This window comes from Puma concolor, chromosome D2, assembly GCF_028749965.1.
Source record: "Puma concolor isolate L17-30 chromosome D2, mPumCon1.1.hap2, whole genome shotgun sequence".
NCBI classification, from domain to species: domain Eukaryota; kingdom Metazoa; phylum Chordata; class Mammalia; order Carnivora; family Felidae; genus Puma; species Puma concolor.
In genome coordinates, this window is record NC_141677.1 from 30,708,838 (window position 1) to 30,723,210 (window position 14,373).

Sequence of the window (14,373 nt, forward strand, 5' to 3'; positions counted from 1 at the left end):
TCAGTGTTTTTCAAACTTTGAGCTGTGACCAAGAATAAAAAACATTTTATATTATAAACTGCTATACAATAGATATATGCAAGTAAATAATTAAAACAAAACCTTCAGTAAATAATACTTCATCTTATATGTTAGAGAAGATATTAAAATATTAAAAACTTAATATCTAATTTAATTATAGCAAAGGATCACTGGTATTCACTACAATACTTTTTATAAAATTTCATTGTTCTTTGTTAGATGTGACTTACTAAATTGACTTCATAGCCCTCTACTGAGTCATGACCCACAGCTTGGAAAACACTGCTCTAGAATTTGTCAGAAAAACATATATTTAAGAAAGCATATGTTTAAAATTTTTTTAGATGAATTTAAATAGAATTTTTGCATTTTAAAGTAGTGTGGGGAAAAAATCTTTCTAAGGAAGACAACCTATACATAAATCAGCAAAAGGATTTTTAAAAGTCATTAGAATACAAGATAAATAGGAAACACAAAATACAACAGCAGGAATGATTCTCAATTATAGCCATAATAAGGTGAATATATCATCTTTCCAAGAACCTCAGAATTAATAATGATCCCTTTAAAGAGGTAAGTGGAATTATTTAGCATTTTTTAGAGTTCCTGTCTGTTGCAATAAAACATGTAAATGATTTTAGTGAGAGAACTATCATTTGCAGATAAAATACCTTAGAAGAAATCTAATAAGTATGTTAGGGGCACCTGGCTGGCTCAGTCTCAAGAGTGTGCAACTCTAGATCTTAGGGTCATGAGTTGAAGCCCCATTGGGTGTAGAGCTTACATTTAAAAATCGAAGAAGTGTATTAGACCTCTAGGGAGAAAATGATAAAATTTACTAAAGGCTATACCTGATCATGGAAAGGTGCTATGTTCAAACATAAGAACACTTGATAATGTGATGTCCATTCTCCCTTAAAATTAATCACTTTTCTTTACAAATATCTTATGATGAAACTGCCTGTGTATAAATACATCAGAGTATTGACATGAGTGTTACATTTTTATTCTACAACATAATAATATATGAATCATGATCTTTTTCTATGGTCTTTATAAATAATGAGTAATATCTATATAGTGCTTATAATACAGGAAGAAGCATTTCTCATTCCAGGAACTGACAGAAGGCCAGTATGAAGCTCAGCAGGCAAGAGAGAGTAAGGTGAATGCAGTGGCCTTATATGTCAAACATTTTGGAAAATCATTGAAGGGTTTTAATGAGAATAGTGGTACAATTACCCTTGTCTTTCAAAGGGGTCTCTTTAGCTGCTCTTTGAATAATGTATTAAAATTGTTGAAGAGTGTGTTTAGCAAGTTGAGCTAGCTTTAAGAATAAATAGTCCAAGTGCACCTGGGAGGCTCAGTCAGTTAAGCTTCCAACTTTGGGCTGAGGTCATGGTCTTGCGGTTTGTGAGTTCAATCCCTACATCAGGCTCTGTGCTGACAGCTCAGAGCCTGGAGTTGGCTTCGGATTCTGTGTCTCCCTCTCTTTCTGCCCCTCTCCCTTTCACTCTCTCTCTCTCTCTCTCTCTCTCTCTCTCTCTCTCTCTCAGAAATAAATAAACATTTAAAAAAAAGAAAAAAAGAATAGTCCAGAGAAGGGATAATAGTAACTTGGAATTGGTTGTGACAGAGGACATAGAGGATAGTGGTAGTCTGGAAAGGTTTTCATAATCAGATGGTAGTGCTATTTCTTGACATAAGGTTTCAAAAAGGCAGATTATGAATTCAGTTTGGAACCACTGGGTGAGAGATTTCTATGGTAAATCCAAGTGGGGATGTCAGGTCAATAATAACAATCTGAAGCTCAAGTGTGATTTCTTGTCCAGATAGTAATTATAACCACAGATGTGGATATGACAGTCCTAGAGATCAGGTTTAGGATGAAAAGAGAAGAGGAATATAGGCTTGAGCACTGACATGTTAGGACCTGATATGAAGAAACCTCTATATCTGACAAACACATTTGTTCTAATGAAACAAGAGTGTCAAGATCCTTACATTATGAATAATGAGACTTACATTTGTAATGGTCACCTATATAAGCTTTATTTAATTTCTGTGGGCCTAATTTATTTCAACATTTCCACACAATAAATATTTTCTGATGACCATATACTCAGTCTAACTTCTGATACTCTTTGTGAATTCATTATCTACCAGTAGTAAAACACAATTACTCCACTTAATATTTCAGGTGTTACAAAACATAATCAAAATATTTTCAATAGGTACTTAAATCACAATTGTGAAATTTTCTTCAAATACATGAAATAATTAATGGGTGAGTATAGTCAGGAAGTTTTTTAAAGGAGGGTCCTGACTTTCCTGACGATATTTATTAAGCTATATTAAGTTTCACATACGTAAGAAAACAGATGAAAGGAACAGAGTAATTTAAATGTATGCCAAATAGATAAATTTCTTTTTCAGTGAAAGAATCAACCTAAATCAGTAGGAAACAAAGTTATTACCACTGATGCTTTTCAGTTGCTCAAATTGGGGTTTGTTAAAGGCACCCAAGAATTAACTTCCTGGGGCAGGTGGGTGGCTCAGTCGTTTACGTGTCTGACTCTTGATTGCAGCTCAGATCTTCATCTCAGGGTCGTGAGTTCAAAACCCACATTGGGCTCCATGCTGGTTGTGGAGCCTACTTTATTTTTTTATTTTTTATTTTTTTGTTTGTTTTTTGTTTTGTTTTGTTTTTTATTTTTTTTATTTATATATGAAATTTATTGTCAAATTGGTTTCCATACAACACCCAGTGCTCATCCCAAAAGGTGCCCTCCTCAATACCCATCACCCACCCTCTCCTCCCTCCCACCCCCCATCAACCCTTAGTTTGTTCTCAGTTCTCAACAGTCTCTTATGCTTTGTGTGGAGCCTACTTTAAAAAAAGAAAAGAAAAAGAATTAACTTCCTATGTCTATACTGTGTGTGGCTTTGGCTTTTATAATCTGATACGTATCCACATGAAGGTCTTTCTGTGTTCTTGGTATCCATCAAATCTGAAATGAAGCAGAAGCCTTGAGCCTCCTTAATTCTTCCTTTCATCCTTGCTCTCAGTTTCCCTTCCATAGTCTTCCTTGGATGTGATTGATCATTTATCAAGTCTTTGATTTGATTTAGAATACAATCCTCTCTGAAAAATTATCACAGTGCTCTTTCAACTATTGTTTCCAAATTCTCCTTTTGTGTTGGATACCTCATACTGTCATCAGTGACATTTTTAATGGAGACTCTTGTTAAAGACTGTTCTCCTTTGAAAAGTCTTCCATGTTTCTTCCATCAGTAGCAATCCAGATTCTTGATATGGTGTCAAGGCTCCTTACAGTCCTACTTGATTTAAGTGCCCAGTACTGCTAAATAAATATAAAATACGGTTCTTGTATTTATATTTAGCAACGTGAGCAGTTTTACACCTTATCTCTAACACCATTTACATTTCTAACTCACTTACAACATAGTTAAACCATAACAATGACTAAGGCTTTCAATTTTATAAAAAAACAACCCATTTTATTTTCTGTGGTATCTCTTTTATTAGGGTAAGTATGAATTGTGCATCAACCACACATCAGCAATGATTTATGACTCTTTTTCACACACCTAAAACTTGTATGTCATTATGAAACAACTTTTATGGACTGTCTTTTCCTATAGGAAAAAAACCTTGAAGATAATTTACAGAGTTTGGCTACACGATTAGCTCCAATTTATAAGCAGTATGCTCCAGTTGCTTACCAAAACCAGGTATGTTTGGGGACCAGATGCAGTACTCTTGAACATGGTTATCTATCTTTATAGAACAACTTCAAAAATTATCTAGCCTGGGGGTGCCTAGCTGGCTCAGATGGCAGAACATGTGGCTCTTGATCTCAGGGTTGTGAGTTCAAGCCCCACATTGGGTGTAGAGATTACTGTAAAGAAAAACTTTTTTCTATTTTTTTTAATTAAAAAAATATGTATATTTATCTGTCTTTAAAAACTTCCTGTTATGACAGTTGAATTAAATTAAAATTCCAGAGTGACAGAATTCTGGTTATTTCTAGAAATATAATTTATAAAAGCAGAAATGCATGATTGATTCTACACAAGAAAATTCATCAGTCCAGTATACTGAATATATTAATAGAACAAATGACAAAAACCACATAATCTCTCTGTATAAAGACATTTGACAAAAGCTAACACTTTCATGATTAAAACAGTCATCAAAATAGAAATAGAAGTGAATTGGCTCAACCTGATACAGGACATCTATAACAACCCACAGCTAATATCATAATCATGATAAAAGACTAAAACATTTTTTGCTTTATATGTGGAACAAGACAAGAATATCTACTCTCAGGGTGCCTGAGTTGCTTAGTCAGTTGATCCTCTGATTCTTAACTTCGGCTCAGGTCATGACCTCATGGTTTTTGTGATTGAGCCCTGAGGTGGGCTGACAGTGTGGAAGCCTGCTTGGAATTTTGTCTCTGCCCCCCACCCTCTGCAAAATAAAGAAATAAACTTAAAAGAAAAAAAAGAATATCTACTCTCACCATTTCTATTAAACACTTTGCTGAAGGTTCTATTAAGGACAACTGAAAGAAATTCAAAATTTTAAAATTTTGTGCTTCAAAGGACATCATCCACAAATTAAAGGAGGAGCACCTGGGTGGCTAAGCTAGTTGAATGTCTGACTCTTGATATTGGCTTAGGTCACAATCTCCCAGTTTGTGGTTCGAGCCCCATGTTGGGCTCTGTGCTACAGGCATGGAGCTTGCTTGGGATTCTCTCTCTCCCTTTCTCTCTCTGGCTCTCTCCCAATCATTCTCTCTCTCTCTCTCTCCCCCCCTCTCTCTCCCCCTTTCTCTCTCTCTCCCTCTCTCTCAAAATAAATAAATTTAAAAAAATAAAAGAAAAGAAATGAGGGTTGAGGGAAGCAGGGAGTTGATCAGAGGGTACAAACTTCCAGCTAGCTATAAGATAAATACAATCTGGGCATCTATTGCACAGCATTGAGGCTATAATTTAATTAACAATACTATATTATATACTTACAAGTTTTTAAGAGATCTTCAATTATCACTACACACACAAAATAAACCTCATAGTGTTAAGGGATTGAGATGTTACCTAACCTTCCTGTGGCAATCCTTTTGCAATATACACATGTGTGCAGTCATCACAAGGTGGAAAATACATGTAAATATCTTTTAAAAGTTTGTTTATTTTTGACAGAGTCTGTGAGACTAGGGGAGGTGCAGAGAGAGGATCCAAAGTGTGCTCTGCACTGACAGCAGAGAGCCCAATGCTCAAACTCAGGAACCGAGAGAGAGAGTTGGGGAAGGGCAGAGAGAGAGAGGGAGACACAGAATCCAAAGCAAGCTCCAGGCTCCAAGCTGTCAGCACAGAGCCCTACGTGGGGCTTGAACCCACAAACCGTGAGATCATGCCCTGAACCAAAGTTAGATGCTTAACTGACTGAGCCACCCAGGCACCATAGAATTTCATTCCATTTTAAGGCTCAATAGCATTTCATTGTGTGTATTTACCCAGGCACGCCAGTATCTTTTTATCTTAAACATAACCAGAGACCTATGGTCTATATTTCTTAAATCTTTATTTGTATTGTCATGAATAACATCCTTTCTGTTAAATTCAACTTTTCATTTTAAAAAGAGTTATAGGGACACATGGGTGGTTCAGTCGCTTAAGCGTCTGACTCTTGATCTCAGGGTCTTAAGTTGGAGCCCTGCCTGAAGCCTACTTTAAAAAATTAATAATAATAACAATAAAATAAAATAGTTATAAATTCATTTTTTATACTGGTTTATGAATACATGTATATTTATAGACCTTGAGGACTCTTCCCACATAATTAATGCACTATGTTCGTCTCTCTTCCTAATGGAATAAATTAGGCTTGCTCTGCTTGTTTATTCACCAGCAGCAGGTATTTTTATCATCCTACCATCAGTCACAGCCAGGGATTTGCATTTTACTTTGTGTACTATCAGACTCTTCCTCCTGAATGTTTCTGAGCTACACATCCACTACTTTAACGCACTATGGTCATAAATATCTGAAATTGCAATGTGTCATTAGTGTAAGAGCCTGGTCAGGAAGTGACTTTTATTCTTTACTGAAGGTGATTCTTCCTGTCTCTCACAACTGTGTGTCATACATTTCTTTTTTAGGTAGAATATGAACATGTTGCCCGAGAATGTCGGCTTGGCAGCAAAGAGGGTCGTCCTTTCTCTGGGGTCACTGCTTGCCTAGACTTCTGTGCCCATCCCCACAGGGACATTCACAACATGAATAATGGAAGCACTGTGGTATGTACATAGATGGCTTTTGATTCTAAAAGCTCCATCTCTGTGTGGTTAGGCTGAATATGATTACTGTTAAAAATTTTATTTTAGGGGCCCCAGGCTGACTCCGTCAGAGGAGCACATGACTCTTGTTCTCAATATCATGGGTTCCAGTCCCACGTTGGGTGCAGAGATGAATTAAATTTTAAAAATCATATTTTATGTTCTGTCTCACATAGTATATACATCAATAGCATTTACGTTATTGTCCAAGTCCTTCCACAAAGTTACAGAACTGGCCTTAAATATTTTTTGAAGGTCTTGAACCTTATATTTAATTGTGGTGTGTTTGCTAGCAGGTAGGAGCACTCTTGTATGTTCTCAAACTGATAGGTAGGAAGTTAAGCAATTTATCGGTTCTCTTTTTTTGCCTTCTGGGTACCAAAGGGTTTTTGTGATGGAATTATCCCGAATGTATCGTTTTCTTGTTCATGTTTGTTCTTAATACCAGTATGTATGTATAAAGTTCCATTAATATTCCAGAATTATCAGAAATATTTGCATTTCAGTGCTCATACTTATGTTTACAGCCATGAAAAGAATTGTACGCCCATAGCGTGAAGTCAATTAAGAAATACTTCAATTAAGTAAAAGACCCTGAGAAAAATCACACAGTTGTCTTTTTTAAATGAAATGGATTTGGTTCAAGTCATTATCTCCTCACCTAGTAAAACAAGAGATTAATATGGAGTGATTTCCTCTGTTTTTGCATGACACCAGTCTGGTTGGCCCCATATAAGAAAGACATAGCTACAGTCCCTTACACTGTGACTAGAAGGACACAATCTAATCCGTCAAAAGGCAGCCTTCCCTCCTTGTTTAGCCGTGAAGTCTATGACTGATAGAATTAAGGAGCCAAAAAAAATTTTTTTTTTTTTGCATTATCATTCCTCTCCACTGTCGTTGACTATAGTCTTTGAGACAAATGTTATTTTCAAAGTTGAAATAGTAGAAATCTGTCCAGGTGAATCGTGGCCACAGTGTGGTTCGTTGTCACTGCTTGGCTAGTGCTTGGCTAGTCACTTTACTTGAATTGCTTCATGACACAGTATCCATGATCAGGGTGAATTAGGTTCAGTCAAACTGGATTTTGGTTCCTCTTCTTCTTGTGCTTCTCTTGTGTATCATTCAGTGTGGCCTCTTCTCCTCTGCTGTCATTGCTCATGCAATGAGGCTTGTACCTAGAACTTGCCCTGACTCCAAAGTTCTGCATTTCTGAAACCCTGGAATCTTGACCTTCAGCTACCAACTCACTTGCCTCCCTGTCTGCTGCCTCAGTCTTTCTAATTATGCTCCTTGTATCTTGTCTCCTCGGCCCCTTCTTAGTGTCCCGGTGAACAAATAAACCGCTTAAACATTTATTGATGCAAGAGTCTAATTTTTTTTAAGAGTCTAATTTTTAACATGATTACTTTAAATTATTCACAAATTACACCCAAGAGACTTTAGTATTTCAAGTCTTGCCAGTAAACGTGACTATAGATACTGAGAAAATAAAACTAAGTTTATCTTTCTTTACCATCTGTATTCATCAAGTTCTGTCAACCTTACAATCTGGAAATTTTTCATAAGTAATTCCCCTCTACCCAATGAATGTGTCATTATTTAAATAGTTAAGAAATATGGTAATATATAGGCTAAAATAATATCTTAATAATATTTAGTATGAAAGCTGTGGACAGTCCAGTAAACATTCCTTAACTTGGACACTGGAGTAAGATGAAATATAACAAAAAGACCTAGTATTTAAAATATTACAGGAGTGCCTGGCTGACTCAGCCAGTAGAGCATGCAACTGTTGATCTCTTTGTCATGAGTTCAAGCCCACATTGGGGATAGAGTTTACTTGTGTGGTTTTGTTTTGTTTTGTTTTGTTTTCAGTTTTATGTATTCACTTTGAGAGGGAGAGAGTGCAAATGGGCAAGGGGCAGAGAAAGAAAGAGAGAGAGAATCCCAAGCAGGCTCTGCACTGTCAGGGCAAAGCCCCATGTGGGGCTTGAACCCATGAACCATGCGATCGTGACCTGAGCCAAAGTCGGATGCTTAACCAACAGAGCCACCCAGGCACCCCAACAGAGTTTACTTTTTAAAAATATTATATTCTCAAAAATAAAGAAATAAACATTTAAAAAATTTTTAAACAAGCACCTCAGTGGCTCAGTTTAGTGTCTGACTCGTGGTTTTCGCTCAGGTCATGAGCTCACAATCCATGGGTTCAAGCCCCACCTCAGGCTCTGTGCTGATGGCGCAGAGCCTACCTATGATACGGTCTCTCTGCCCCTCCCCTGCTCTCTCTCTCTGTCTCTTTCTCTCTCTTAAAAATAAATAAAAATTATAAATATTATAAAATACATAAACGTGCATAATATGTACTTATAAGATCAACTCAAAAGTATGCTGGTCTGCTTACAGATAATTGATAAATTACTAGAATTGAAGAATGTTGAGTGGCTTGATGTATATTAGTTGTGCAAAATTAATATACCAGCAGGAACCAATGGAACATAAAATGGGAACATAGATCCCTTTCATAGTGGCAACAATTAGAAGGTAGAAATAACTCTGAATGTGCAGGACCTATTTCATGTTTTCTTTCTGTCAGGTTTGTACTTTAACACGAGAGGATAATCGCTCCTTGGGGGTTATTCCTCAAGATGAGCAGCTGCATGTGCTACCGCTCTACAAACTCTCAGACACAGATGAGTTTGGCTCTAGTGAAGGAATGGAAGCCAAGATCAAATCTGGGGCCATCGAGGTGCTCACACCCCGCCGTAAAAAAAGAACACGTTTCACTCAGCCTGTTCCTCGTTCTGGGAAGAAAAGGGCAGCAATGATGACAGAAGTTCTTGCACATAAGATAAGAGCTGTGGAGAAGAAATTCATTCCTCGAATCAAGCGGAAGAATAACTCGACCACAAACAATAGCAAGGTTTCATCGCTGTCGCTTTTAGGTGAGGCCTATGGATGCTGCTGAGTCTCTGTGCACAACTCCCACTAGCCAAAGTGTTGGGACTTTCCCTTGCACCCCACTTCCCCTGTCCTTTATCCTTGCTGCTCTCTTAGGAATGAGGCATTATGAAAACAAAACACAGCAAAAAACAACTTTAGATCAGATGTTAATTCAATTAGGTAATTATTCTTAAATCTCACTTGTTTCTAATACATGTTGCTTTAGAGTTCAAAATAAGACACTGAATCCATACATGTACACAATTTCTACATACTTTCCAAAACTAAAAGTCAACAAAAAAGTGACCCATCAGTATTTCTTGGTATTTTTTCTATTTATGCTTTAAGAAAACAAACAGAAACCTGTTTTTCTTGTTTGGTCCCATCTACTTTGAAGCCCTACTCCTTCTTGGAACATGGGAAATGACATCACTTCCTTGAAGTCTTCCTTGGTCACATTTAGCATCAAATACAAGTAATCCAGTCAACAAATATTACTGAGTACCACTTTGTGCTGTTCTGGGTGTTGGAAAGTGAGCAGTGAAAGAGGAGAGAGAGCTCTGTGAGAGAATTCTATTTGGATATGGTTGTCAGAAAGCTATTTGTTGAGAATGGAGCATTTGAGTAAAGTCCTTAGGCCAATAAGAACCCTTAGTGTTTTTATTGGGAGAAATAGCATTCTACGCAGAGGAAATGGCAAATGTAAAGATCAGGGGACAAGAGGTTACCTTGAATACTTTATGCAAGCAAAGAGGCCAGTGTGGCTGAAGCAGAGCATGAAATGGGGAGAGGAGTAAGAAATAGATTGGAGAGGGAAGAGGGGTGTTGGAGCGTTTCATCTCGGGCTTTGTTGGCTGCTGTAAAGATATCAGCATTTAGTGAGTGAAAGGAAGGCTACTGGAGATTTTAGAATAGAGAGGGGCTGGGGCATCTGGCTCGCTCATTTGGTGGAGCATTTTACTATTGATTTTGGGGTTGTAAGTTCAAGCCCACGTTGGGTGTGAGGTTACTTGAAAGTAAAGTCTTAAAAAAAAACATAGAGATGGTGTATGATGTGACTCAAACTTAACATTCTGCTTACTGGGTTGAACTAGAAACCAGTAGACAGAACAGAAAAGTAGGGTAATGGTAAAGAAGAGGCTACATCCTAACAGCTCAAGAAAAAGGTGATGGAGCTTGAACCAGACTGGCTAATGAGGACATGAGAGATGCCTGGTTCTGGATCTGTTTTCAAGGTAGAGTCAACAGGATTTCTGAAAAATCTGGATTGTGGACAAAAAAAGTCTCACTGTTTACCCTGGTGTTATTGGTCTGGAGTGACTGGAAAGATGGGGAAATCACCAAGAATCATGAGAAATGGGAAAGAACAAATTCTGAGGGAGATCAGAAGCTCACTTCTGGACCTGTCAAGTTTAAGACACCTGTCAGATAACCATTAGGTAAACAGTTGAATAAGAGTGTAGTTCAAAGAAAAGATTTTGGCTGGAGGTATAACTTAGGAAGTCAGCTGCATAGAGATAGAATTTCAAAGCCTGAGAGTAAATGAAATCACAGAGAACTAAAGGAGGTAGAAGGAGAAGTCCTGGGAATTCCCAATTTGTACAGGCTTCAGAGATGAACACAGTCTTGGAAGGTCTGGTGAGGTATTAATGGAACTCTAAGAGTATACGCAGTGTTTCAAGGAGGGAGTGATCAACCATGTCAAGTGAGATGAAAACTGAAGTTTCACTCTGAGTTTTACAGGCAGTGGGAGGTCCTGCTTGAGCATTATTGAAGTAGATTGCTGGCAAAATGGGAGAGAAATGGAGAGATTCTTGTGCTTGGTTATAAAGGGAATCAGTTGAATGCAGTGAAGTTTTAAAGGTTGAGAGGTTTTTTCTTAAATGGAAAAATGTTTTAAAGGTATAGAGTGAGTGAATTATTTAATGAATCTCACTTCCCTCAATAACAAATTGCAGAACTCACATCATATTATCTTATCAATTACTTCATCAGTATGTCATTAAACAATAAGTAATTTTTATAACCACAATACCTAAAACAAACAGATCAAATATTGTTTTCATACCAATCAATGTTCAAATTGCTCCGTTTGGGGTGCCTTTGTGACTCGGTAGGAGAACCACCTGACTCTTGATCTCAGGTTCGTGAGTTCAAGCCCCACATAGGTATGGCATGGTGCCTACTTCAAAACAAAACCAAAAATATGCTCCATTTTTCTCCTAAATGATTTTTCTTTTGTTTTTCATTTTGTTTTGTTTAAAAAAAATTTTTTTTAATGTTTTTATTTATTTTTGAGACAGAGAGAGGCAGAGCATGAGCAGGGGAGGGGCAGAGAGAGAGGGAGACACAGAATCCGAAGCAGGCCCCAGGCTCTGAGCTGTCAGCACAGAGCCTGACGCGGGGCTCGAACTCACAGACTGAGATCGTGACCTGAGCCGAAGCTGGATGCTTAACCGACTGAGACACCCAGGCGCCCCACATTTTGTTTTGTTTAAATTATTATCCAAACAAGGTCACACGTTATAGGTATTTGATATGTCTCCTAAACCTTTTTTATTTAAGCTTGCTTTTCCAATTTTTCTTTTCTCTTTTTTTCATATAGCCAAAACCATTGTCCTGTGGAGACAAATTCAGCTTCCACTTTAAAAACACTATTTATTTATTTTTTTTTTTTCAACGTTTATTTATTTTTGGGACAGAGAGAGACAGAGCATGAATGGGGGAGGGGGCAGAGAGAGAGGGAGACACAGAATCGGAAACAGGCTCCAGGCTCTGAGCCATCAGCCCAGCGCCTGACGCGGGGCTCGAACTCACGGACTGTGAGATCGTGACCTGGCTGAAGTCGGACGCTTAACCGACTGCGCCACCCAGGCGCCCCTAAAAACACTATTTAAAGACCACTGTCCAATTTGAACACTCTTGTTTCTTCACATCAGGAAATATATAGTGTCCAGTGATATCTCTTTTTTATGATGTTAAGACTGATCCATGGTCCAGGTGTTGTCAATGGGAATCACTGATCATAACATTCCCTATGAACTTTTTACCCAATCATTTTAGAAACACTTAATATCATATTTTATATATATATATATATATATATATATATATATGTATATATGTATATATGTATATATGTATATGTATATATGTATATGTATATATATTTTTTTAGTATTTGTTTATTGTTGAGAGACAGAGAGAGACAGAGCACGAGCAGGAGAGGAGCAGAGAGAGAGGGAACACAGAATCCGAATCAGGCTCCAGGCTCTGAGCTGTCAGCACAGAGCCTGACGCAGGGTTCAAACCCATGAACCATGTGATCATGACCTGAACCAAAGTCGGGCGCTTAACGGACTGAGCCACCCAGGTGCCCTCATATTCTATATTCTTTATTACATGAGCAGCAACAAAGTCCACCATTCTTCCATTTGGTGGTTGATCTTCTTTTACAAAGAAATATTGCCCTTACCAATAACTTGTTAATGCTGAGATATGGTTCATGTAGGGAAATTAGAATAAATGCTTGGCTATTTGCCTTTATTCACCGGTTTTTAGAATACAAGTTAGTTCCTAAGCAATTTCCAGTGTGTTCAGTTTTTTTTAATTTAGTATCTTTGGGATCTCAAAATTTTTTAATTTTTATTATTTTATTACTAGTATTTTTATTATTATTTATAGTTCATATTTCAGTGCATATTAAATAGGGTTTTTATTCCTAACTAAATATGAAAAATGCTTTAAAAATCTTCAAATTGAAACCAAAAAACCCTCAAATTGTTCCATCTTTGATCAGTAGAAACCCATCATGCTGGCTTCTGAATTTTTTTTGTCATGACCTCGATTGCCTTTGATAGTTTCCTTAGCTTCCAACACGATGTTCCAGGCTTGTTTTATATAACACTGCCCCATATATAAATTCAGCCATCTCTCCAAGGAGCCCGAGGGAACAAAATACACCATGAATTTGTATTCAACTTTACTCAACTATAGAATTACGGGGTATTCCTTAACTTGTTTGATTTTTTTCATATTTACAACAAGAGTTTGCTTATTTATTTTTTGTAAGATGAGAGAAATGACAGAGCAGGCATTTATACAAGGCTAAGAAAAATTTAATAGAGAGATAGTGAAGAGGCAAGATGGGGAGAATTAGGATAAGTTTGTTTGAATATAGCTCCATTTTACAGACACTTGTTTTGGATTTATTTTAAGATTCACATACCTGATTCCATACTGCCTGTAAACAGCATTTCTACCAACTTTATCTTTGTGTCATTCCCCAGTAGCATCTTTACATGCTATGTGGTTTTTTTTTTAATTTTTTTTTTAACGTTTATTTATTTTTGAGACAGAGAGAGACAGAGCACGAACGGGGAAGGGTCAGAGAGAGGGAGACACAGAATCTGAAACAGGCTCCAGGCTCTGAGCTATCAGCACAGAGCCTGACGTGGGGCTCAAACTCATGGACCGCGAGATCATGACCTGAGCCGAAGTCGGCCGCTTAACCAACCAAGCCACCCAGGTGCCCCTACTGCTATGTTTTTAATACTATATACCTTGATGGAGTGCTTGGGTGGCTCAGTTGGTTAAGTGGCCAATTCTTGATTTCAGCTTAGGTCATGATCTTGTGCACACATGCGCTCTCTGTCTCCTTCTCAAAATAAATAAACTTTAAAAAAAAATAATAATACATACCCTGTTGGTAGCGCTCTGCACAATATTAGGTTTATAACCCCGTGTCTTTTTGTAATCTTAACCCATAAGCACTATTCTTTTAGTGTATTATTTATTTGTTTTGAGAGAGAATGGCATCACGAACAGAGTGGGAGAGAGAGGGAGAGGGAGACAGTGAATCCCAAACAGGCTCATGCTGTTGTCACAGAAAGCAGCAGGGGGCTTGAACTCACAAATTGTGAGATGGTACCTGAGCCAAAAGCAAGAGTTAGACACTGAACTGACTGAGCCACCTTGGTGCCTCTTCAACTAAAACTTCTTCTGTGACTTCCTTTGCCTAGTAATTAACTTTGCCAGT

The 14,373-nt window shown here is 37.5% G+C and overlaps 1 protein-coding gene and 1 long non-coding RNA gene across 9 annotated transcripts in view; one reads left to right on the forward strand and one right to left on the reverse strand.

The window, feature by feature from the left end:
• Window positions 1-14,373, forward strand: part of TET1 (tet methylcytosine dioxygenase 1) — a 138,054-nt gene that overhangs the window by 113,420 nt on the left and 10,261 nt on the right. For all 8 annotated transcript variants that reach the window (XM_086679858.1, XM_086679861.1, XM_086679862.1 and 5 more), the window contains 3 exons: window positions 3,688-3,777; window positions 6,213-6,350; window positions 8,989-9,337. In XM_086679858.1, the coding sequence (XP_086535984.1) occupies window positions 3,688-3,777; window positions 6,213-6,350; window positions 8,989-9,337 (577 nt within the window). The remainder of the gene's footprint in view (window positions 1-3,687; window positions 3,778-6,212; window positions 6,351-8,988; window positions 9,338-14,373) is intronic.
• Window positions 2,054-14,373, reverse strand: part of LOC147575965 (uncharacterized) — a 36,382-nt gene continuing 24,062 nt past the window's right edge. Inside the window, exon 3 of the long non-coding RNA XR_015241627.1 lies at window positions 2,054-2,677. This is a non-coding gene — a long non-coding RNA (uncharacterized LOC147575965). The remainder of the gene's footprint in view (window positions 2,678-14,373) is intronic.